At 48.9% G+C, this 26,467-nt stretch overlaps 3 protein-coding genes and 1 pseudogene across 3 annotated transcripts; 2 read left to right on the top strand and 2 right to left on the bottom strand.

The window, feature by feature from the left end:
- Positions 1-1,068: 1,068 nt before the first annotated feature.
- LOC119292060 lies at positions 1,069-4,714 on the top strand. The gene is made up of 6 exons (XM_037570890.1): positions 1,069-1,213; positions 2,102-2,219; positions 2,306-2,677; positions 3,232-3,685; positions 3,957-4,038; positions 4,388-4,714. The coding sequence occupies exons 1-6, from the start codon at positions 1,175-1,177 to the stop codon at positions 4,589-4,591; spliced, it is 1,269 nt and encodes a 422-aa protein (XP_037426787.1). The 5' UTR covers positions 1,069-1,174; the 3' UTR covers positions 4,592-4,714.
- A 564-nt stretch (positions 4,715-5,278) lies between these two features.
- On the top strand, positions 5,279-5,731 carry LOC119294184. The gene has a single exon (XM_037572424.1). It carries the CDS (start codon positions 5,281-5,283, stop codon positions 5,539-5,541), a length of 261 nt encoding a protein of 86 aa, XP_037428321.1. The 5' UTR covers positions 5,279-5,280; the 3' UTR covers positions 5,542-5,731.
- Positions 5,732-6,181: 450 nt separating this feature from the next.
- LOC119292061 lies at positions 6,182-8,512 on the bottom strand. Its single transcript, XM_037570891.1, has 4 exons — positions 8,111-8,512; positions 7,664-7,955; positions 6,808-7,485; positions 6,182-6,737 (listed from the first exon to the last, which is right to left on the bottom strand). The coding sequence occupies exons 1-4, from the start codon at positions 8,371-8,373 to the stop codon at positions 6,411-6,413; spliced, it is 1,560 nt and encodes a 519-aa protein (XP_037426788.1). The 5' UTR covers positions 8,374-8,512; the 3' UTR covers positions 6,182-6,410.
- Positions 8,513-11,071: 2,559 nt separating this feature from the next.
- Positions 11,072-12,834, bottom strand: LOC119292976 (annotated as a pseudogene).
- Positions 12,835-26,467: the final 13,633 nt, after the last annotated feature.

Raw genomic sequence — 26,467 nt, forward strand, 5'->3', positions numbered from 1 at the left:
ACCAATGCCGATGCGTCGTCTGGGCGCTTCAGCTTTTCGCGGAGTCCGCGAGCGCCGCTCCGTCGCCTTCTCCTCCGAGATCTTGTTTGGCGAGAAACGCCTCATCCTCGGCACCTTCGACACCGCAGAGGAGGCGGCCGGCGCGTACGACGCGGTGGCGTGGCGCCTCCGGCGGCCTAGTCGGGAGATGAATTTTTCCGACGTGTCGAGCCAGCGGGTGCAGGATCTCGCGCCCCTCCCGCGGCTTTTCACTGACGAGGATTGTCGTGTCCACCGGAGGCGGCAGCGTCGCCTCGCCATAGCCGAGATGGACGTGGAAGCCTTTGTGGTGTGGCGTGAACGCTTCCCGCACGACGTCGGGGTGGGGCTTCGAGGACGAGCGGGCTGCTGACGCCTACATTCAGACGTCGGAGGAGGACATTACCGAGTCGGAGTCGGAAAGCGACGAGTAGTTGACCTTTTCTTTTATCTGTGTACGCGGCGGGCGAGGGTGTGCGCCACTGCCAAGCGGGCCCGGGGAGGAGAGAGGGCGAGCGCGCGCGTCCGGTCTTGTGTCCGCACCGACGTAAATCCGCCTTATAAAATGGACCGGGAATGGGTCGGCAGGCGGACGAAAGCGAACGCGCGGCGCCGACCCAAACGGATGGTGATGGACGAAATGGGTCGCCTCATTGGAGTTGCCGTAATGCTGTTGCTTAACCAAGCGAGTCTTGAGAGAGTGAGATGCGCTTGACAAAGTCACTAGTAGAACAAACAAATGCAAATGGCCGGAGAAGAGGGATCCGGCGAGCGAGCGAGCGAGTCGTGCTCGTGTGCTGACAAACACAAGCGCGCGCATGGATTCAACACGGGAGAACGGGAAAAGGATCCAACCGAACCCCCGATTCTCCTCGCAATCCTCCAAATCCCAAATGCAATCCCTCCCGTTCTTAATCGCCTAGTAGATTGATTAGTACTAATGGCATCGTGGGAGGCAAATTGTTTTGTTAATCAAGCAGGCTTGATTGACTAATCACCCCCCACCGGCCACCACCACTCGCATGCCCGCACGTCCCCACTCCCCGCTCGTTAATTAATCTTCCTGCCTCGTCCCCTCCCCTCCCCTTCTTCTCCCCACTCCTCCTCATTCAGCCAGCCGGGACCCCCAACCAACTCCCCGCCGTTGCCGCCGCCCATGGACTACGAGCGCATCCACGACCCGCCCCACCGCCAGGTCCGTTCGCCGTCTACCCCCCCTCCCCGCCGCCACTTTGCTTTCACTCTCATTCGGATCGGATCTTCTCTGGGCGCTCTCCCTGCCCTCTTGCGCGCGGCACTGCTCCCTCCCTGCTCCTCTCATGGCGGTCGACTCCAAGTCTCGGCAGTCGGGTGGTTTGGCTGCCGGCTCTGGTTTTATTTGCGGTTTGTAGGGCGTTGGCAGTTCGGCGCCGGCGATCTTGGCTCGATTCGGTGATTTCGCTCCTTATCCGTGGCATAGGATTCCCTCGCGCAGTTCCTGGCCATGGCGAGGTTTCCGCCGCTAGCAATACTACAAACGTTCTGTATCCTTCTTGAGGTGTGCCCTCCATAATGACCAGTTCTTGGATGGAAAGCAGGCAGGCATATGCCTGCCCGCCGTCGCCGAATTCCATGCGCTTTCCAGCGACAGGTCCACATTTGACTGACGACTGTTCCCCTTCAGCGCCCGGCCTCTCTTCTTCTCCCCTTCTCCCCCCAAATCCGGCCTGCATTCTTGGCGTTTCCGCCCCGAATGCGACGCTCGCTTTGCCGAAAAGCTGCCGCTTTCGCCATCCTGCTCCAGTCGATGCCACTGCTCTGCTCAGCAGCTCTGTTTCGTCTTGAATTCGGCGACGATGTCAGTAATATGCGCCGTAGCTTTCAGCGGGTGCCTGTGGAAGCACGGGATGGGGACGGGTCTTGGCCATTTGGGCGCACGATTTTCTAAAAAGCTGACGATCCTTTTGTCCATTCTCGCGTGATTCCGTCGAATTTGGCAATTTCTCGGTTCAATTCGCCGCGGAAAGCGCTCTACAAAACGGTCCCGATCCCCTTCTTTCAGTCTCGCTGAATTCCCCTGCTCTTTCTGTCTTCTGCAATGCAGTCGGGCGGATTCTCCCCGGCCAAGCTGCGAGCCATGCTTCTCGGGCTGGAGAAGCACCAGCACTCCGGCGACGACACCTCGCCGGAGGCCAACGACTCCGGCGAGCTCGACGATCGGAGTAACTCCAACTTACACTTCATCAAATAGTATCATCTACAGTTTACTGAACACTAACACTTTGGGTACCAATGATCGTGTCCACAGGGAGCTTGGAATGCTCCACCTCCACCGAGATGTCCAGCAACAGCGGCCACAGATCAAGGAACCGGGCTCCGGACGACGACAGCTTCGACTCCGAGAGCAGCTCTTCGGGGCCGACCACGGTGAAGAGGCCGGCGGCGGTGTCTTCTCTGCTGCCGCCGTTCTCTAGACCGACGCCGTCAAAATGGGATGATGCCGAGAAGTGGATTTCGAGCCCGACGGCGAACCGTACTGGCCGTGTGATGAGCGCCACCGGGTTCGCGCCGAAGAAGACGTCATTTGCTTTACCTGAGCATGGTGCCTGCCCACCGGCCGCTGCTAAGGTGGCCACCGAGGTGCCGAGAAACACCGGAACCTTGCCTGATAATTCAGTTGGTAAGCAACGATTTGCCATGCTTTTGATGTTTTTATGTTGTCTCACTCTGTTTTACTACTACTTGATAACGACTGTGATGTGATCATGAGCTGAAAAATGCTTCGGTGGGGACTTGAGAGCAATTGCTTCATGTGTCTGGTTGGTATATCCTAACATGTGTGTCTGAACTTTGGAGGTTCTCCTAGCATGTTTCATGATTGTTTATGATGCAGCATGCTGAATCGAGTCAAGGATTGTTTGGAAGTGTTTGCGCGGCAAATTTGAAGTTGTCATTGCCAGCTGAATCGGAGACAAGTAGAGCATAACATCATGATACATTAGTTGGTGCACGAAAAGGCCTGACTCTGATGTTATCATTGTAGTTGGCCTGATGTTTCCTTTGCCAGAAAAGCCAATCTGCCATTATTCACCACTTATTTTCTCTTTATCCAGCAAACAGTTTCAAGTGGGGTTTCCAGCTAAACCAGAAAGGAAATTTGTTATCTCTGTTTTTGTTTTGTTGATACAGTTATAATGTGCTGCTGACTTTGTTTTGGGTAATCTATATCTGCAGGTTCCGCGCAGCCCGATCCGATCAAACCTGCAGAAACTGCTCCAACAGTCGACGAACCAGAACATGTAATTCGGTCTGTCTCGATGAGAGATATGGGAACAGAAATGACTCCGATTGCCAGCCAGGAGCCCTCTCGGACTGGGACTCCGATAATAGCATCCAGCCCTACCTCCACTAGGACGCCAACTCCTAGCCGGAGTGTAGAATTTGGTGTCGGTACAATTGATTCCAGCAAGATGGGCATGTCTGAGGAGGAGCTACATTTGAATACCAGGAAGGAAATCATGGATCTCGGCGAACGGCTAGGCAAGACGACTATAGCTGCATGGGCAAGCAAGGAAGAGAGAGCCACCGCAAATTTCGCAAATGTTCCAGCTGATAAGGCTGTAGAAATCGACAGAGAGACCCGTGCTGCAGACTGGCAGGAGGCAGAGAAAGCAAAGTATCTTGCAAGGTATATTTTCTCATTCTTCACTATCTGCTAACGCTAACGGATACTAGCTAAACTGTAATGTAACAATCCTCAACTCAGTACTGAGTTAAGCTTGCAGTGATGACATTCTGGTCAGGTCATTTGGTAGAAGTATACACATGCGCAAAGAGATAGACACCATCTAGCTTGACCCATTTGAAGATTTGCACACTTGTATATATCATCTTGATTGCGCATTTCCCCCCGTAACGAGATTGATAATTAATCATCTATATTCATGCAATTCTTGTAGGTTTCAGAGGGAAGAGGTAAAGATCCAAGCTTGGGAAAATCACCAGAGAGCAAAAATTGAAGCTGAAATGAAGAGCATAGAGGTATATATCATGAGATGTTGACTAAATATTGATATTAGCAATTGTGCTTGGAGTACTAATGTAAGGAGTGAAGTGAACTGTTAGTTGATGATCTGAAACTTCTAATCTGAAGCACATCTTGAAATTTCGTAGGTCTGATCTGTAATCCCTGACATTGCAGCATAAGAAGCACAGCATAGTTTTTCAGAATTTCGTGAAAAAACTGCTTAGTTTCTCCGAATTAACATATGAAACCATCTCTAAATAGAATTGTACGGCTCATAGCTGATAGCCGAATAGTTTGCAAGAAAACTGAAAGAAAAAGTCAAGCGTTCAGTATCTAATGAAATCACTTTCCTCTGGATCGCAGGCGAAGATGGAAACAAAGCGAGCTCACGAGCACGACAGGCTTGCTCGGAAGCTGGCGTCAGCGAGGCGCAGAGCAGAGGCGAAGAGGGAGGCCGCGGAGGCGAGGAGGAGCCAAGAAGCGGAGCGAACGGATGAGCAGGCGGCGCAGATCCGTAAGACCGGGCACATACCTTCCTCATTCTCTTGCTGGTGCTGGTGCCTATGATAAATCTCATGCCTCCGGGCATATGTGGTAGAAATGTTTCTCCTGAAAACGACCATTGTAAAAATGCTACTGGCTCATATTTTACCAGCAAGGAATGCAAAGTGTGCCGCCGTTTTCGTCCTCTCGAATTTGCCAGATCGGATAATATCTGCCTCTTTTCATCATTTACATCGTGAATTAAAACCTTGCCATGACCGCCTTTGGAGAGGAAATTCAACAGTATATTTATAGCCATAGGAAATCCAGTTGTAATTAAAATGATAAAAAAATGATGTACAATCCTTCGTATAAAAAGGAAAAATGATATCCCTTGCATAAATGAAAAAATAAATTATAGTACTACTTTTTTTGATGAAAAAAATGTACTACTAGTACATTAATAATGTAGGGAAAAAATAGCACGGCGCCATTAATTTCTTATGCGGATCTAGATAATAATGGTGGAATTAGTGAGCGGTTCGTGATGCCCCATGCGTCCGCCTCGGCCGCATCGGACGGCTGGGATTCACTCCTTGCCAAAATAGGATAATATTTATCCAAAAAAAAACCTTCCCGTTCTGTCTTGTGTCTCCACGGGCGGGTTGGATCCAAGTGTCCAGTATAAATAAAACGGCTACGAGAAATCTCTCTCTCTCTCTGACTCTGTCTCTCTCGCCGCGATCCAAACCCTAACGCCAACGAGCGGATCGATGATGGAGGCGCCGTCGTCGCTGGAGCAGCGGGTGCCGGCGGAGGAGCGGCACCGGATCGAGCGGGTGGCGCGGTTCGTGGCGCGGGACCGGGACGGGGACCTGGCGGAGGCGCTGCTGCTGCGGTTGCTGAGGATCACGCGCAACGGCCGGCGCTGGGGGTTCCTGGCCAACGACCACCCGCTGCACCCCTACTACCTCCAGCAGAAGGTCTCCGAGCAGTGCCGCATCCTCCGCCCCCGCCACGCCGCCGACCGCTGACCGCCCCCCCTCCGCCGCGCGGCTGCATGCATGCATGCATCTTGCCGCCTCTGCTCTGTTGTTAATTTTCCTTTTTCTTTTTCGTCGTCACATCACATTTTTTTTTTAGGATTGTAGTAGTATGTGATTAATTAATGACGTGCCGTCGTTGTGAGATCGACTGAGGATTCAAAGGAGGCAGCCGCTGGTTCTAATAAGAAATAACACTGTATTAGGCCAGATGATTTCTTTTTGGATAAGATTGATGATTGATTATGTGCTTAATTAACTGTTTCCGAAAAAAAAGGTGTGCTAACTCACTACCGGACTCGCCGCCTATGCCGTCGGCTGACTCTCTATGCTGGGAAAGGCTGGGATAATGTCAGTGGTCTGGGCTCCAAGCTTCACTGGGGTTTGCCTGAGCCCAGTTTCTGTAGGCCGCTTCAAATTTTTTTTTTTTGAGATGCTGAATTCTGTTTCTGCCTTTGCTAGTCCCTTTTTTGTCTTCGCAAATTGGATTAATATGACATAATGTGGTTTATTTTTTGTGTGTTCAATTATTATGTTCTATAATACCTCCAACATTGCTTGGTTGAGATGCATTTGCAGTCTTACTGACCAACATGCCGATTACGGCTTCTCGCCGCGGTTCCGCCTTCCATCCGAAGGAGAAACCACCACGAACAGAAGTTCCCCTGCATTCAGGCAACTGATAAGTTTTTCAAGCAGACTGGACAGACAGATCATTACAGGAGAGCAAGGCACCATCCACCACTGTCAAATTACAGGACAGACAGAACACACTGCTACTACCACCAGTCACCAGAACTCACTGAACAGCGGCAAAACGATTGCACGACCAGGCATCATACCAAACGGTCGTAGTCTTCCTAGTCGTTTGATTCACGAAATTCGAGGGCGATGCTACATTTGCTGACAAGATTGTATTCGGCAGCGGTGCACGAATCCTCCAAAATTTTGATACCATAGAACAATTCATGACGAAGACCTTCTGGAATGGGCACCTGATCCTTGATCCTGCTCTTGACGGTGGCAATGGTGTCGAATCTCGAAACCTCCACGGTTATGATCTTACCTGCAGGGAACTCCACAGAGATCTGCATTTTTTGCAGGGAGGAGTGTTCCTCCAGCCTGTTATTGAACACGTCGGTCAGCGGTGTCCTCGAGGTAAGCATGGCTTGCAGCAGCTGAACAGCCTGCAAGACAACAAATTAAATCTGGATCTAGTAATTGTTCTGCACAATTCTAGGCTTCTAGCTACCTTACCTCTGGTTTCCCGATGGTGATCTCCATCTCGACAACGTTAGCGTTGTCTCGCCTGCACCAGTGCTTCGCCACGGACATCCCGGAGGCCTGGTGCAGCAGTAGATCATCGTCCACCACATAGTTTCGGTCTTCGACCAGGTCATGACAACAGCCAGCACACCAGCTATATGGTACCAGACCCATGAAGTTTTCCGGTTCCACTTGGTGTTCTTTGAGAGTGGCGCACTTAGGGCGCACGCTGAACGGGCTAAGGGGTGGATTCAGCAAAGTCTCGGCGGGCTTCCCACCTGTTATGAAGCCTGCTGCGTCGAGTTGGACGACACTGATGTACAGATTGTCGAAGCCACCACCATTGCCCAGAGGAGAGGTGACGCCATTATCATACATGTTCTTGATCACACAGCCCAGTGGGTAAGCCAAGAAACCAAGGAGCAGATCAACAAACTCATGCTTGCATTCAGCATACATCACCTTTTTCTTTTGCCCGTCATAGAAAAGCTTGATCTTGCATTCTAGTGTAGCATGAGGTCCGGAATCTTCATTGGGAGCTACTACGATTTTCTTGTTGTTGCTCGGTTTCACTGTGGCAAGAGCATCATGATCACTGGTTCCCATGGGCAGAAAAATATCGGTGAATATCGTATCGGATGACAGAGAAGCCTTCAGCATGGCTACAACCTAAAATAAGGATCCAAGTTAGTGGAGAAAACGAATTGATGAGTGAACGGCCCTTTTTTTTTCGGAAAAGGAAGGTTTCACCACCGGCCTCTGCATCATACGATGCACACAATTAAAGTTCAAAGCACGCAAGAATTACAATGAAAAAGAGAGCGGAGCTCGAAATAAGCAGTGCTACCTCCGTCCAGCCGATGCACACTTCCAGCTCCTCAAAGTCATTGAGGATGGCACCAGGGCCGAAGTTGCGAGCCAGCGACTGCATGGTCCTGGTGGATGCTGGCATGATTGTCAAGTCATCGCTGACCATAAACTGTTCTTTACACCTCACGAACATGCCAGACCCAGAGCTCGCTTTGTTGTAGACATGCACAAGTCTAGCCATGACTTGCCAACACCTGCAGAAATCGCCATCTACCTGTAGGTTCGGCTGGTTCTTGACAAACGTATCATGAGAATCGCAGAAACTGCTCCTGAGGATGGCATGGCACGGTAAGATGTAAGTAAATTTTAACAAAACCAAGGATTCAAGGTCAAGAAAATGAATTAAGAAGAACTATCATGTATTCATGTACTAATCCGTATCCGTAATTTCATATAGAGAAGAGAGGGAAGAGAAGATGCGTACCCTCCAAACTCATGGGCGGTCGAAGGCGTGAGAAGCATGCCATGGCAGGCCTCAACCTTGAGCAGCTTACCTCCGGTGAGGCGGCTGACGCTGTCGCAGAGGTTGGAGAGGCATCCCGGTGATGACGCCGCACAGAACTTGACGGCAGAGAGCGGGAGCGTGAGGAAGCTGAGGAGGACGTCGACGAAGTCGGAGCCGGCATCAGCGAACAGCACGCGGTTGCGTGACCTGTCCACGGCGAGCTTGATCTTGATGGAGTCCATAGGTGCAGACTATTCGCACAAGTTCAGAGGACGTCCGTCCAAGAACGACGCAATGGATTTGCAGGTGGTCGAAATCTGTGGAGACTGGATTTGGGTGTTGGGGATCGATGGTACAGTAAAGCAGAGGGGCCAATTTGGAGGCTTTTGTCCCCAATTCCAGAGCTCCTTTACTCCGAGCGAGTGCGATTACACTGAGGCTCGTTTACTCTTTATCCTTTACTGCTTTTCACTATTTTTGCTCTACTATATGGTTTAGTCCATCCACAGCTATATCTTCACTTATTCAGAGATTGATGCAAAGATTAAAATTGCGGGAGACCTCTCCCAACAGCTGAGTGAATAGTATAAAACTACCATTTTTTCGGTTAGGGTTTCATAAAACCATTATATTTTCGTTTGTCGCAGATACCTACCAAATGTGTGGTTAGTTGTTTCAAAAAATCCAAATGGCCGAGTGGTTAACATTTGATTAGGTTTATGACAACTGGGGCCCGCTCATCATGTCCAAATGGCAAAAAATGTCAACGCCACCGGTGAACTATTGTGGGGCCGCGTCTTAGGTCTTTCCCTATTCTCGTCCCTCCCTCTCTCATCTCTATCTCTTCGCTGCACAGGGAGCCGCCGCCCACCGGGAATTCTTCGACACCGCCAGGAACTTGCGCAAACACTGTAGCGCCGAGATTTCGTTTGGTACCTCCCTCAGACCTTGTTGAAAAACCCGTCCACTGAGCCCACATCGCTAGCACAACCTTACTAGGACCACTCTCCATTACCCACACAACCAAGGAGATCAATAAACCGCCACGAGGCTCGCCCGAGAGCTGTCCGAATAGTGTTTGACTAGTTCACCATCCCAGACCGTACTGTTGCCCATGGTTCCAAATGCCCCCATGCGGGGACACACGAGATCACCATCTCCGCTGCCAGGAGAGCCAACATGACTAGCAACCATGGATACAGGACCACCACCACCCAAGAGTTGGACGTCTTCCACTCCGAGTGTCAAGGAGACACCTCCTCGCCGGGGAAGAACCCGCCAAGGCATAGCCTTTAGCAACACAAGGGTAAAGAATGATGAACACCTCTTAGCCTCCTCCTGGAGGGGGCAACCGCACCACCGCAGCATGCTCCGCACAAGGGCTCCCCTATTGAGTATCCAGCCTCGGAGCTATATCTATCCTAGGGATGCTTTGCCTACATGGGATGACATTGAGCCGCGTCGACAACTCCATGGGGATCAGATCTAAACCACCGAGCCTCTTATCAGCAGGCGAGGGGGCGCCTGACACCATGGAAATGAGTAGCTGCCGAATGGAGCCTCGCCGCCGCCCTCCTCGTGCTACACGGGCTTGCCCAATGACAACGAGGGCATGATGGAGAGAGGAAGGGGTGGTTTGGGCCTAGGGTTAGCGGCCACCCTTGTCGCTCCGGTCAAAGCATGCTTCATTTAGCTCATTGAAGTCAATTATGCCTAAAAGAGTTCGTGTTGCTGTTCTTTCATATGAATCCACCTTTTCCAGACACCCCAACATCTAATATTTTGATAACTCATTCCCTGTTTAGGAACCATGAATTTTATTCCGGACACTCATCCCCCCTTCTCTTGTTCCGTCGATTCCTTTAATTATACTCCGGCGTTAACTGAACAAACTCTTGATGTTCTTCACAAATTATATATTTAAAAAATATTGTGGTTTTCTTCTTGCGTGTTGCATTATCCTAGATCTCCAACACTACGAGATGCATTTCCAGTTCTTTCAAAACTATAGAACGGCCATGTGGCAGTTGCTTTGCCGACACTTACGTGTAAGCCAAGTGTATTTTGTGGAATATGCCGAGAGTTGTTTTGCAGGTACTCGGCGTGCTAAGCCGAGGGCCCTGCATTTGCCGGAGTAATGCTACATCAATGGTTTTTTTTACGGGGTTTCACGCCCTGGTTGACGTGGACCATTAGAATTAAGGATTGGGGGAGGAAGGGCCCACACCCCCTGAAAATCAAGGAGGCAGAGAGATTTGTTAGAAGGTTGCCCTGTAAAACGCCCGTAATCATCCGTGCGTCTAGCATTTTCGCATTTGCGTGTATATTTTGGATCATACTCGGCTTACACTGGGGTAAGTTGAGTACTTGATAAATTACACGCGGCTTATGCCGTAACATTAGGCAACACATGTTTTTCCTATAGTGTTTTCTTGATATTCCTTCTTTTTTTTTGCAGTTAACTAAACAATTTGTTCCCTCGCAAAAAAAAAACTAAACAATTTGTTGATGTTCTTCACAAATTATATATTTGCAAAATATTGTGGTTTTCTTCTTGCGTGTTGCATTATTTTAGATCCCCAACACTACGGGATGCGTTTCCAGTTCTTCCAAAATTCTAAAAAAAAACATTGAAAGAAGAAACACTCCCACAGAAGCGTTTTTTCTTTGAAAAAAAAAAACCAACATCGCCTACGAGCTTAGTTACCAGGTCAATCATATCTCGGACACCCTCGCAGAAGCTTATATAGTTACAGAAAGCAGAAACACCCTCACAGAGCGCCCTACTAGCACTCACATCTCGGACACCTGATCGTCTGTAATCGCACTAGCTGACTGACCATCACAGGAGAGTCCATACCACGTAGCCGTGACTGGATGGAAAGGAGCTAGATGCCCAGAACAAGTACCAGACTTCGTCGCGGCCGTCTGTATAATGTATCATTTCTTGTAGAATTCGCAGGTGACGGTACATTCTCTGACGAGGTTGCATTCGGCAACGGTGCACCGGTCTTTCAGATATCTGCTACCGTAGACCAACTCATGACGACATCCTGCTGGAATGGACACCTTATCCTTGATCCTGCTCTTGACAGTGGCAATGGTGTCGGCTCTCGCAACCTCCACGGTTATCGTCTTATCCCTGGGGATCCTAGCGAATATTTGCATCTTCTTCTTGGAGAAATGATCCTCCAGCCTGTCGAAGAATACGTCGGTGAGCACCGACTTCGAAGTAAGCACGGCTCGCAGCAGCGCAACTGCCTGCAAGACCACCAAAATTATTAATAGAAACCCTAGCAAACTGAATTACAAAATGTTAGTTTGGCAATACTAGTTCACAAGCTAGAGTACCTCCGGCTTCCCGATGGTAAAGTCCATCTCCACTACCATAGCCTTGTTTCTCCCACACCAATGCTTCATCAGAGACACGGCAGAGGCCTGATGTATAAGTAGATCATCGCCTACGACGTACTTCCGGTCCTCCACAAGCTCAGGATGGCAGCAACAATATGTGAGCTCTGGCACCGTGTCTTTCCGGCAGTGGCAATCTAGCGGCCGACACAGGACGTTGCTGAAAATGTCGAACGGTTTAAGGCTTGGATCCAGCAAATTCATCTTGGGGATGATACCTGTTAAGCACCCAGCATCGTCGAGATCGATGACGTTGCGGTAAAGACTGTCCAAGAACCTGCCAAGATGGCAAGTGCCGACTCCCGTGTGCTTGATCACACAACTCACTGGGTAAGTCAAGAAACCGAGGAGCAGGTCCACGAACCTTCTTCTCACTGGTGTCGTAGAAGATCTTGATCTTGCTTTCTGGTGAAGAACCTGCAGAATGTTGATCGGACGGTAGAATTTTCTGACCGATGATCGGTTTCAAATTATCAGTCCTTTTTGATAGGAATGCATCAGTGAGTACGGTATCTGAAGAAAGGGATGCCTTCAGCATGAATAAAAACCTAAATCAAAAGCAAGTGCAGAGTATTAGAAAATAAATGACTCTGCTACAATCCAAACAAAAACAACGTCGTATATACTAACCGATCATCTTACCCTCTGCCAGCCGACGCTAGCTAGGATCACCTCAAAGTCATGGCCGATTCCATCAGAATCGAACGCCTGCGCCAGTGACTGCATGCTGCTGGTGGATGCCAGTTTGATTGTCATGTCATCACTGATCACAAACCGTTCTTTGCCACTTACAAACGCCTCTCTGATGCCTGCTTGGTTGTAGACATGCAGGAGTCTGGCCATGGCTACGCAACATTTGGAGCCCTTGATAAGGACTTCGTTGCAGTAACTGTTAGCTGACTTGTAGAGCCTGACAATGAGATTTAGTCAAGTAAAAAACAAGAAGAATAACTGAAAGCGTACTCAGATTGTACGGAGTAGCATATACTCCAGGGGGTAATGCTCCAGAAGTAGTTATAAACATACTTGAACTCATCGGTATGAGCAGGGGTGAGAAGCATGCCATGGCAGGCCTCAACCTTCAGCAGCCTACTATTCCTGAGGCGCTCTACGCTGTCACAGAGGTTGGAGAGGCATCCTGGCGATGGCGCGCCTGCTGAGCAGGACTGGATGGCGGAGAGGGGAAGCGTGAGGAAGCTAAGGAGCACGTCGACAAAGTCGGAGCCGGCGTCGGCGAACAACACACGGTTGCAGGATCTGTCCACGGCGAGCTTGATGTTGATGGCGGCCATAGTTCAGGTGGAGTCCAAGGGGCGAGGTGAGGACATTCCGGTGGCCTACTACGGCTTGTTTTAAAACCGAGGAGAAGGAAATCTCGTACGCACGCATGGGGAACTGATCAGCAAGTGATTAAAGTGCCTTGGGAATATGGAGAGGTAGTAATTCACGGTGCTCGTCGAATCCGATGAGGCCAAAGCTTTAAAATGCGAACAAACCGACCGTTGTACACACTTGGCTCTAGCGTGCCAACCGTCTCGCGGCGCGGTCTCGCCACACTTCTTTGCTTCTTTTTGATCCATTTGATGAAAACAAGTTTTTTCTACGGAGCATATGCACGTGTCGGTCAGCCACTGTCATAGGATGTACCACAAACTTCACAATGTTTGTAGCAATGCCATGGAACTTGGTACCATGAAGCCACGATGGAGTACAATATGTCTCCAGCTTTTTTTAGAGAAAAGGCTAAGGCCGCGCCCGAGAAAGGCCCGAACCAAGACCGACTTTGAATTAACAAAGCCATCAAGCGGCCAGGATTATAAGGGTGGTGACATTACAACGGGAAGAACGAAGGTGCTGGGTCACCTTACAACCAAACGGCAAGACAAGCGGAACGAGAAAAACAGAGGAAGGAGTCGCCAACATCGGAGGGCAGCCTCGAAGCCCACTCCACGAAGATCAAAGCACGGTCGCCATGCCATCCGCCTGCCACCGAAAGAGGGCCACTACCCTCTCGCCCTGGCTCGAAGGGCGCCGAACCGTCAGAAGGCAAAGCGCTCACCACGAGTTTGGATGAGCAACGATGACCGAGTTGGCAAGGTGGAGGAGACCGAAGGGCCGCAAGCATATGCATGGCCTTCCACGACCTCTCGGACCGCCACAGCCAGACCGCACAAGCGCAAGCAAAAACGCGTCACCGTATGACAAAGGTTGGCATAGACGAACGTATTGCCGACGAAGATGAAGAAGAGCGTGAAACACCATTAGCCATCCCAATCCCTGCAGCAGAGTGCCCACATCACACCTGTGTCCCCCAGACGACGCCTCCAAGAAGGGTAGCGACGACGCAACACTGCCGCCGTACACAAGCGGAACAGAGTTTTCACCCATAGCAAAGTACGAGGGTAGGAGGTAGGAGGGGACTTTGACAAGGCGTCAAAGGCGTCGCCAACATCGTGGCCTCTACCGACAACGAAGGATCCCCCCCCCTCCCGGTCGCCCTCCACAACACCTGACTCCTAGGCCAAAGAGGTCCACTTGGACCAGATCCGTCCAGGAGGGCCGCGGGGAACCTAGCACACCACGACACACGGACACCGCAACCTCGCCGCCCCGCGCGGCTGAAGTCATAGGACAACACCCTCCAACGCCGCTTGCCGCAAGCCGATGCCATCCACCAAGTCCGAGGCCGCCACCCCGACATCCACCCACAACGCATATCCCATCCACAGCTAGCCACCACGCCGACCACCACCAATAGGAGCACTTCTGTAGTCACCACCGAGCACCTCTACCGCAGTGCGTACAAGGATTTGAACGCATGCCTGGTATGCTGTGCATTGCGGTATAAGATCAGACGAGATGACCCTGGTGATGTTGACGACGAGCCCCGCAGGAAGAGGGTTCCTGCGAAGGTGATGTGGTATGCTCCTATAATACCACGGTTGAAACGACTGTTCAGAAACAAAGAGCATGCCAAGTTGATGCGATGGCACAGTGAGGACCGTAAGAAAGACGGGAAGTTGAGAGCACCCGCTGACGGATCGCAGTGGAGAAAAATCAAGAGAGAGTACTGGGCTGAATTTGCACGTGACCCAAGGAACGTATGGTTTGGTTTAAGTGCGGATGGCATTAATCCTTTCGGGGAGCAGAGCAGCAATCACAGCACCTGGCCCGTGACTCTATGTATGTATAACCTTCCTCCTTGGATGTGCATGAAGCGGAAGTTCATTATGATGCCAGTTCTCATCCAAGGCCCTAAGCAACCCGGCAACGACATTGATGTGTACCTAAGGCCATTAGTTGAAGAACTTTTACAGCTGTGGAATGGAAATAGTGTTCGTACGTGGGATGAGCACAGACAGGAGGAATTTAGCCTGCACACATTGTTGTTTGTAACCATCAACGATTGGACCGCTCTCAGTAACCTTTCAGGACAGACAGACAAGGGATACCACGCATGCACGCACTGTTTAGCTGACACCGAAAGTATATACCTGGACAAATGTAGGAAGAATGTGTACCTGGGCCATCGTCAATTTCTTCCGACCAACCATCAATGTCGAAAGAAAGGGAAGCATTTCAAAAGCGAGGCAGATCGCCGGAAGAAGCCCGCCATGCATACCGGTGATCATGTACTTGCTATGGTCAATGATTTACACGTAATCTTTGGAAAGGGTCCTGGCGGACTAGCTGTTCTGAGTGACGCTGGGGGACACGCACCCATGTGGAAGAAGAAATCTATATTTTGGGACCTACCCTACTGGAAAGACCTAGAGGTCCACTCTTGGATCGACGTGATGCACGTGACGAAGAACCTTTGCATGAACCTTCTAGGTTTCTTGGGCGTGTATGGGAAAACAAAAGATACAGCTGAGGCACGGGAGGACCTGCAGCGTTTGCACGAAAAAGACGGCATGCCTCCAAAGCAGTATGAAGGTCCTGCCAGCTACGCTCTTACCAAAGAAGAGAAGCAAATCTTCTTTGAATGCCTGCTTAGTATGAAGGTCCCGACTGGCTTCTCGTTGAATATAAAGGGAATAATAAATATGGCAGAGAAAAAGTTCTAGAACCTAAAGTCTCATGACTGCCACGTGATTAGGACACAACTGCTTCCGGTTGCATTGAGGGGGTTTCTACCGGAAAACGTCCGATTAGCCATTGTGAAGCTATGTGCATTCCTCAATGCAATCTCTCAGAAGGTGATCGATCCAGAAATCATACCAAGGCTAAGGAGTGATGTGGTGCAATGTCTTGTCAGTTTCGAGCTGGTGTTCCAACCATCCTTCTTCAATATCATGACGCACGTCCTAGTTCATCTAGTTGACGAGATTGTCATTCTAGGCCCCGTATTTCTACACAATATGTACCCCTTTGAGAGGTTCATGGGAGTCCTAAAGAAATATGTCCGTAACCGCGCTAGGCCAGAAGGAAGGATCTCCATGGGCCATCAAACAGAGGATGTCATTGGATTTTGTGTTGACTTCATTCCTGGCCTTAAGAAGATAGGTCTCCCTGAATCGCGGTATGAGGGGAGACTGACTGGAAAAGGCACGCTTGGAGGGGACTCAATAATATGCAGGGACGGATATTCTTGGTGTCAAGCACACTACACAGTACTAATGAACTCTACCTTGGTGACCCCGTATGTCGATGAACACAAGAACAGTCTGCGCTCCAAACACCCGGAGCGGTGCGGCGACCGGATTACAAGTGAACACATCAGGACTTTCAGCAGTTAGTTGGAAACACGTCTCAGAGGTGAGAACACTGTTTGTGCTGAGCTGTACTCGTTGTCCAGGGGACCATCTTCGACTGTATTGACTTACAAAGGATACGAGACAAATGGGAATACATTTTACACGATCGCCCAAGATCAAAAGAGCACCAACCAAAACAGCGGTGTCCGCTTTGATGCAGCAACTGAGAGGGGAAAGGACACTATTATGGTTACATAGTGGACATATGGGAACTTGACTACGGACATGATTTTAAGGTCCCTTTGTTTAAATGCAAATGGGTCAATCTGTCCGAAGGCGGGGTACAGGTAGACCCATAGTACGGAATGACAACAGTGGATCTGAACAATCTTGGGTACACTAACGAACCGTTCGTCCTAGCCAACGATGTGGCACGGGTTATCTATGTGAAGGACATGTCTACCGAACCGAGAAAAAGAAAAGATAAGGAAGTAAATACATCATACGATGAGCCAAAGCGCCACATAGTTCTATCAGGAAAAAGGGACATCTTGGGAGTGGCGGGCAAGACAGACATGTCCGAAGATTATGAAAAGTTTCATGAAATTCCTCCCTTCAAAGTCAAGGTTGACTCAAGCATCCTGATAAATGATGAAGATTATCCATGGTTATGGCGCAATAAGGAAAGGACACAAGCGAAGAAAAAGTGAAGACTTTCTCCACAACTATTATGATGATACCATGCCAACTTTCATTTGAAATGCCTGTTGTAATAGATGAGTTTCCATATGAAACCCTGATACTTCGAAAGAGATTGTCCGTTTTGTACACGAAGTGTATCCAGTTTTTCCCATAACCCTCTCAACTTTTTAGCACATGCTATGTGGGTGAAATGATGATACCATGCCAACTTTCAACCTTTTCAGAGTTCATTTGAAATTCTTTTCAATTTCAAGGTTTTATAGCTCAAAAAAACCAGTAAATGCTTTCATAAAACTCTAATAGCAAAAGGAAGCAACTAAAAGATTTTATAAACCTCTAGTATTTTTTAAACTAAAATTTTATAAAATGTATGCAACTAAAATTTCCAAAAAATGAAAAGCAGAAAGAATTATCATAAATAATTTTTTTGTTAGAAACTTTAGTAGCAAAAAGAATTTTCATAAAGATTTTTTTATAGAAACTAAAATAACAAAATCTGTTTTTGAATATAATGATAAAACGCGTTAATATTAAATAGCAGGAAAAACAATAACTCAAAATATATTTTTATGGTGAAGTTATTCACAAACTAGTGATTCACACAAATTTCAAAATATTAAAATTTAAACTATTCAAATTTGGAAACTAATGGAGTAACTGAAAGATTATAATTATTCTGAGCTAAAAGAAAAAAGAATAAAAAAATAAAGCAAAAATCAAAAGAAAATAAATAATTCAAAAAACAAAAAAAGCTGGAAAAAATAAAAATGCCACCCAATGGGCCACACGGACTGCATACGACTAGAAACCCATCTGTACATGGGCCAGGATGCAGGCCTGCAGGCCCAATAGGCCCAACACGGCGGTGACAAGGGTAGGCAACTAATGCCTGCATATTAAAGAGGAGCTCAGCACCTGAGCTGCACCGCAGCTTATAAACAGGTGCTGAGCTCCCTCAGCTAGCGAGGTGGGAATAAACTTCCCACCACACCGCGCCAGCACAAGGCCTTTGGTCCCGCCCTTTGGGCTGCTGAAAAGAGGCATTTGGTCCCGGTTGGTGGCACCAACCGAGATGAAAGGACGCATTAGTCCCGGTTTGTCTCACGAACTGGGACCAAAGGCCTCGTCTATATAACTGGCCCTCGTGAAAATTTCATTCAGTTTGTTCTTCCCTGCCCCGACGCCGCCAGGCTGCCCCTCTCCGCCTCGTCGTCGCCGTCACCGCCCCGCGCCCCGTGCCCCGCGACACCGCCGGCCCTGCCTCGCTCGTCGCCCGTCGCCGTGCCGCCCCTCACCATCGCCCGTCGCCGTGCCGCCCCTGACGCATCGTCGTCGTCGCCGTCCCCTGCCCGTCACCCTCGCCGCGCTCCTCACGCTGTCGCCATCTCCGTGAGCTTATATGAATTTTGCTAATTTAATTAGATGTGTAGTTAATTTAGATGTGTAGTAATTTAGATGTGTATAGTTAATTGAGTTAGATTTTGTTCATAGATTTTTATGTTAGATTTTTTTTCATATTGTGTTAGATTTTTTTTCCGTTCATAGATTTTTTTGATGATATTATTGTTGAATATGCGTGTTTGTATGTTCATATATATGCAAAGATCGAATATGTCAATTTCTTATGATTTTTTTCTGTTCATAGAATTTTTATGGTTTTTTTCTGTTGTAATTTTGTTCATAGAATTTTAATGATTTTTTTGTTCATAGAATTTTCTTTGTCAATTTATGTATATATATGTTCATATTGTGTATGTATAGGAAAATTGTGTATGATCAAAGTCATTTATATGTATATGTTCATATTTAGAAGAAAAAGCAGGAGAGGAAAAAGGAAAATAAGAAGAGAAAGTGTTTAATATAATTAGTTAGAAAAATAATAGAACTAGTTAAACTAGTTTATTTTTAGTAAGTACTACTTTATTTTATTTATAGTAAGTGCTTAGTATATAGTTGAACTAGTTGATTTAATAAAACTACTTTATTTTACTATAGAAGTAGTATATTTTTAGTAAGTACCACTTTATTTATTTATAGTAAGTGCTTAGTAGTTGAACTAGTTGATTTAATAAAACTATTTTATTTTACTATATATAGAAGTAGTTTATTTTTAGCAAGAAAATTAATAGAACTAGTTTATTTTTTTAGTTCAAGCAATTAATCCTGCGTCGATGTCGACGATGCCTATCCCGCATCCTCGTCGTCGACTCGGCGGAGGAGGCCGGCTTGATCAGAGGGGCCATGTCCGGGACTGGGCTCCACCGGGCTGATATTGGGAGGTGCTACTTTCCGGGGTGTTGGAAATATGCCCTAGAGGCAATAATAAAAGGATTATTATTATATTTCCTTGTTCATGATAATTGTCTTTTATTCATGCTATAATTGTATTATCCGGAAATCGTAATACACGTGTGAATACATAGACCACAATACGTCCCTAGTAAGCCTCTAGTTGACTAGCTCGTTGGTCAACAAATAGTCATGGTTTCCTTACTATGGACATTAGATGTCGTTGACAACGGGATCACATCATTAGGAGAATGATGTGATGGACAAGACCCATTCCTAAGCATAGCACAAGATCGTGTAGTTCATTTTGCTAGAGCTTTTCCAATGTCAAGTATCTCTTCCTTAGACCATGAGATCGTGTAACTCCCGGATACCGTAGGAGTGCTTTGGGCGTACCAAACATCACAACGTAACTGGATGACTATAAAGGTGCACTACAGGTATCTCCGAAAGTGTCTGTTGGGTTGACACGGATCGAGACTGGGATTTGCCACTCTGTGTTACAGAGAGGTATCACTGGGCCCACTCGGTAGTGCATCATCATAATGAGCTCAAGGTGACCAAGTGTCTGGTCACGGGATCATGCATTACAGTACGAGTAAAGTGACTTGCCGGTAACGAGACTGAACGAGGTATTGGGATACCGACGATCGAGTCTCGGGCAAGTAACATACCGTCTGACAAAGGGAATAGTATACGGGGTTGCTTGAACCCTCGACATCGTGGTTCATCCGATGAGATCATCGAGGAGTATGTGGGAGCCAACATGGGTATCCAGATCCCGCTGTTGGATATTGACCGGAGAGCCGTCTCGGTCATGCCTGCATGTCTCCCGAACCCGTAGGGTCTACACACTTAAGGTTCGGTGACGCTAGGGTTGTATGAATATGAGTATGCAGCAAACCGAATGTTGTTCGGAGTCCCGGATGAGATCCCGGACGTCACGAGGAGTTCCGGAATGGTCCGGAGGTAAAGAAAACTATATAGGAAGTGCTGTTTCGGCCATCGGGAAAGTTTGGGGGTCACCCGGTATTATATCGGGACCACCGGAAGGGTCCCGGGGGTCCACCGGGTGGGGCCACCTATCCCGGAGGGCCCCGTGGGCTGAAGTGGGAGGGGAACCAGCCCCTAGTGGGCTGGTGCGCCCCCCCTTGGGCCCCCCTATGCCTAGGGTTGGAAACCCTAGGGGGGGGGGGGGGGGCGCACCACTTGCCTTGGGGGGCACTCCACCCCCCCTGGCCGCCGCCCCCTTGGGAGATTGAATCTCCCAGGGCCGGCGCCCCCCCTGGGGGCCTATATAAAGGAGGGCAGGGGGGAGGGCAGCCGTACCCTGTGCATTGGCGCCTCCCTCCCCCTGCTACACCTCGTCCTCCTCCCGCAGCAGCTTGGCGAAGCCCTGCCGGAGTTCTGCTGCATCCACCACCACGCCGTCGTGCTGCTGGATCATCATCAACCTCTCCTCGCCCCTTGCTGGATCAAGACGGAGGAGACGTCACGCTGACCGTACGTGTGTTGAACGCGGAGGTGCCGTCCGTTCGGCGCTAGGATCTCCGGTGATAGGATCACGACGAGAACGACTACCTCAACCCCGTTCTTTTGAACGCTTCCGCTCGCGATCTACAAAGTGGTATGTAGATGAATCTCTCCTTTCACTCATTGCTTAGATGAACTCATAGATGGATCTTGGTGAAACCGTAGGAAATTTTTTATTTTCTGCAACGTTCCCCAAGAGTGGCATCATGAGCTAGGTCTATGCGTAGTTCTCTATTGCACGAGTAGAACACAATTTTGTTGTGGGCGTAAATCTTGTCAACTTGCTTGCCGCTACTAGTCTTTTCTTGCTTCAGCGGTATTGTGGGATGAAGTGGCCTGGACCGACCTTACACGTACGCTTACGTGAAACAGGTTCCACCGACTGACATGCACTAGTTGCATAAGGTGGCTAGCGGGTGTCTGTCTCTCCTACTTTAGTTGGAGCGGATTAGATGAAAAGGGTCCTTATGAAGGGTAAATAGAAGTTGACAAAATCACGTTGTGGCTATTCGTAGGTAAGAAAACGTTCTTGCTAGAACCCAATTGCAGCCACGTAAAAGATGCAACAACAATTAGAGGACGTCTAACTTGTTTTTGCAGCAATTGTCATCTGATGTGATATGGCCAGAAGTTGTGATGAATGATGAATGATATATTGTGATGTATGAGATCATGTTCTTGTAATAGGAATCACGACTTGCATGTCGATGAGTATGACAACCGGCAGGAGCCATAGGAGTTGTCTTTATTTTTGTATGACCTGCGTGTCATTGAAGAACGCCATGTAAATTACTTTACTTTATTGCTAAACACGTTAGCCATAGAAGTAGAAGTAGTCGTTGGCGTGACAACTTCATGAAGACACAATGATGGAGATCATGATGATGGAGATCATGGTGTCATGCCGGTGACGAAGATGATCATGGAGCCCCGAAGATGGAGATCGAAGGAGCTATATGATATTGGCATATCATGTCACTACTATATAATTGCATGTGATGTTTATTATGTTTTATGCATCTTGTTTACTTAGAACGGCGGTAGTAAATAAGATGATCCCTTATAATAATTTCAATAAAGTGTTCCCCCTAACTGTGCACCGTTGCTAAAGTTCGTCGTTTCAAAACACCACGTGATGATCGGGTGTGATAGATCCTTACGTTCACATACAACGGGTGTAAGACAGATTTACACATGTAGAACACTTAGGGTTAACTTGACGAGCCTAGCATGTACAGACATGGCCTCGGAACACAGAGACCGAAAGGTCAAACATGAGTCGTATGGAAGATACGATCAACATGGAGATGTTCACCGATGATGACTAGTCCGTCTCACGTGATGATCGGACACGGCCTAGCCGACTTGGATCGTGTAACACTTAGATGACTAGAGGGATGTCTAATCTGAGTGGGAGTTCATTAAATAATTTGATTAGATGAACTTAATTATCATGAACTTAGTCTAAAACTTTTTCAAAATATGTCTTGTAGATCAAATGGCCAACGCTCATGTCAACATGAACTTCAACGCGTTCCTAGAGAAAACCAAGCTGAAAGATGATGGCAGCAACTATTCGGACTGGGTCTGGAACCTGAGGATCATCCTCATAGCAGCCAAGAAAGATTACGTCCTAGATGCACGACTAGGTGAAGCACCCATCCCAGAGAACCAAGACATTATGAACACTTGGCAATCACGTGCTGATGATTACTCCCTCGTTCAGTGCGGCATGCTTTATAGCTTAGAACCGGGGCTCCAAAAGTGTTTTGAGAAACACAGAGCATATGAGATGTTCGAGGAGCTGAAAATGGTTTTCCAAGCTCATGCCCGGGTCGAGAGATATGAAGTCTCCGACAAGTTCAATAGTTGTAAGATGGAGGAAAATAGTTCTGTCAGTTAGCACATACTCAAAATGTCTGGGTTGCACAACCGCCTGTCCCAGCTGGAGATCAACCTCCCGGACGAGGCGGTCATTGACAGAATCCTTCAGTCGCTCCCACCGAGCTACAAGAGCTTTGTGTTGAACTACAATATGCAGGGGATGGTGAAGACCATTCCTGAAGTATTCTCAATGCTGAAGTCAGCAGAGGTTGAAATCAAGAAAGAACATCAAGTGTTTATGATCAATAAGACCACTAAGTTCAAGAAGGGCAAGGGTAAGAAGAACTTCAAGAAGGACGACAAAGATGTTGCCGCGCCCGGTAAGCCAGTTGCCGGGAAGAAGTCAAAGAATGGACCCAAGCCTGAGACTGAGTGCTTTTATTGCAAGGGGAAGGGTCACTGGAAGCGGAACTGCCCCAAATACTTAGCGGACAAGAAGGCCGACAACACTAAAGGTATATTTGATATACATGTAATTGATGTGTACCTTACCAGTACTCGTAGTAATTCCTGGGTATTTGATACCGGTGCCGTTGCTCACATTTGTAACTCATAGCAAGAGCTGCGGAATAAGCGGAGACTGGCAAAGGACGAGGTGATGATGCGCGTCGGGAATGGTTACAAGGTCGATTTTATCGCCGCCGGCACGCTACCTCTACATTTACCTACGTGTTGGGGATATAATTACTGAGTATAAACCGCCCCAGGAGGGGGCCGGTTCACACTCAACCGTATTGAAGCCCACGAAGACCGGGAAGGTGGCGCTTTACTATGAAGCTTAGAGGCCCAGAGCCCAAAGGCGAATTAGGGCCCATAGTGGTAAACCGCCATAATCATATAGCTTGTATTGTAAGATAAGGAAAGGAGAGACCGAGCCGAACACTTGTATGAGTCGGCCTCGGGACTCTGTAAACCGGCTGGGCGTCAACCCGTGTATATAAGGGGACGACCCGGCAGCGGTTCAAGGACAAGAAACAACAACTCGAGAGCCAGGCATAGCGTGTTTTGCCCCCTAATTATCGAGAACCCAATAATTCCATCACAACTAGACGTAGGCTTTTACCTTCATCGAAGGGGCCGAACTAGTATAAAACTCCCGTGTCCCTTGTCCGGTTTAACCCCTTCAAGCTAACCCGTTGCGATGGCTCCACGACTAAGTCCTTTCACAAGGGCATCTGACGTGATAATTCCACGACAGTTGGCGCCCACCGTGGGGCTATCGCACGATGGTGTCGAGTTCTTGAAGGGCTGCTCTGAAGGACTTAAGGGGTACGTGATCGGCCGGATGACCAAAAGTCGTCGCGGCAAGCTTTACATCGACGACAAAGGATGGGGCCCTGAGGCCGGCTCAATCGAGTACGGGTACCGGGTCCCCTTCGGCGGAATTCATGTCTTCATTGGCAAGATCGGTGAACCGGGCCCTAAGCCGGACATCTACACCGACCTCATCGAGACGGCCCAGCGTGCGAGTCCAGCCCGGGTTACGCCCGCTGTGAAGCGTGCGTTCGTAGGATGCGTCCATGGGATCGGATCTGAACCGGTGTCTGAGGGCGACATGGCGGTATATTCCGACAGCGAGTCATCCACTGGCGAAACCGAGTCCTTGTACCAGATTGATGACAGTATGCCCGAGGGATATTCCGATGGCAACAGTATTCCGGACCTCCCTGAAGCGCCGAGCTGGGTTGCTATTTACATGGCCGGCACACAGCCCGTTTTGCAGTCTTCATCTACCGCGGCAATAGATACCGGATCAGCGGCCGGGGTAGGTATTTCGGCGCGTCGGCCGGCGCAGGTTCTCGCCGGTTTAATGGATGCTTGGGAGGCCTTGTTAACTGCAACAGTTACCCCGGAAACACGAAATCAGCATGATGCAGAGTTGCAAGACTGAAAGAGCAAATTGCGCAGGCTAAGGAGAACTTGGTGGCCGAAGACAATAGGATGGCCGAGGAACAGGCCGCTTTGAATGCTCAATCATAGCAGATACAAGCACAGAATTACCGACTCATGTTAGATCGGACTGCGTCAGAGGATGTGATGCGAAGGAAATATCGTTCACGATTGCCGCTGGTTTACGAAGGGGTAAATCTCTTTCAGACACCAGGCGCTGGGCTGAGCAATCCGGCAGCCGCAAACCGAGCCGAGGCGCCTAGGATCGCCCCGGATTAGCCACAAGCAATGGAGTTACCCCGACGGACGGTTAACCCGCCACAGTATATGCCTACGTCGCCGGGTCACTTTTCGAGCCCCCTGGATAACATGATTGCTGCAGCCTCACGCCTGGCCGCCATCCCGATGGAAGGAGATTCAATAGAGGCAGTTGAGACTAGGCGAGCAAGAGACCTCCTTCAAACCGCCGTAATGCAGCAGCAGGCTTATTCATACAGCCGGGATAGAATTCATTCAACTCCTCGTCCGAGCCCAAGCTATAGCAGGCGGATGGACGAACCGGAAGTATCTAGCAGCGCGCGGCGTCGCAATGCTCAGGAAGTAGTGGATCATGGCAGGGCACGAAGGGATGGTGTTTTGGGTCGTCATCAACCCGCCCCGGATCAGCCAACAGTATCGGTTGACAGAGGCACCGGGCTTGCTTTCAGTTCCTGGGGAGTGCCGTGCCTCATTCCGGCCCTCCGTAACGTGCGTCTGCCCAAGGATTTCAAGGGTCCGCGCAAGGTGCCTAATTACACGGCGGATCAGCCGCCTGAGGCGTGGGTCGAGACTTACGAGATGGCAATGGATATGCTAGATGTAGATGAGGCAGCTTGTGTAAAATACTTCACGATGATGTTGGAAGGAACAGCCCGTACCTGGTTGAAGAATCTGCCGGCTAACTCCATCGAGTCATGGGATCAGTTGAAGGCCCGGTTTATAGCCAATTTTAAGGATACGTGCAAACAACCCATGTCCATTGTAGATCTGGATGCTTGTGTTCAGGGCGAGAACGAGTCCACAACTCGTTGGGTGCGCCGGGTCTCAGAAGTTTTGCACTCGGCCGACCGAATTAACGCCGGCCAAGCGATTATCACGCTGGAGCGTAATTGCCGGTTTAAGTCACTGAAGGAGAAGTTGGGACGAATCAAACGTCACTGCAACGACCTGGGAACCCTCATGGCAGCCTTGGTAAAATATGCCGATTCTGATAATACCAAGGATCCCGATTCTGATAATGAGAAACCAGAGAAGGGAAAGAGGAATGGCGGTGTGAAGGGACAGCAGCACAACCAGGGAGGCCATGGGAATAATGGTAAGCGTAAAGCGGATTCAGATTTTGTGGCTAATGCTAATGTGCAGCATCGTAAGGGTAAACCGCCCCAGCATGGTGGATCGATGAATCTGGAGCACTTGTTGAATCAGCCCTATCCAAAGCACAGAACCAAAGAAGCCTCCGCAACTCATCCTTGGAAGGATTGCAATATTATGAGGCAATTCAAAAACTCCGATCTCTTCCGATATGATCAGGGCCCATCGGGCGGTTCAGGTCCAGGTTTTCATGGTGGAGGCAGTTCGGGCTCTGGATTTCAAAACAATCTAGAATAACCAGAACAACCAAAGCGGTAATAACCAGCAGGGTAATCAAGGGAATCAACAGCAGTCAGGTTACCAGAGTAATCCGAAGTAGCTGAATGGTGGACAATATCATGTATTCACCACTAGTCTGTGCAAGCGAGATCTGAAGCTGCATAAGAGGGTAGTTAATGCGGTTGAACCGGCAGTTCCACGCTATCTGCGCTGGTCGGAACAACCTATCGTGTGGAGTAGGGAGGATCATCCGCCCTGGGTTGACAATCCGGGTCAGCTGGCTCTGGTGGTGGCACCTCAG

This window comes from Triticum dicoccoides, chromosome 4B, assembly GCF_002162155.2.
Source record: "Triticum dicoccoides isolate Atlit2015 ecotype Zavitan chromosome 4B, WEW_v2.0, whole genome shotgun sequence".
Lineage (NCBI taxonomy): Eukaryota > Viridiplantae > Streptophyta > Magnoliopsida > Poales > Poaceae > Triticum > Triticum dicoccoides.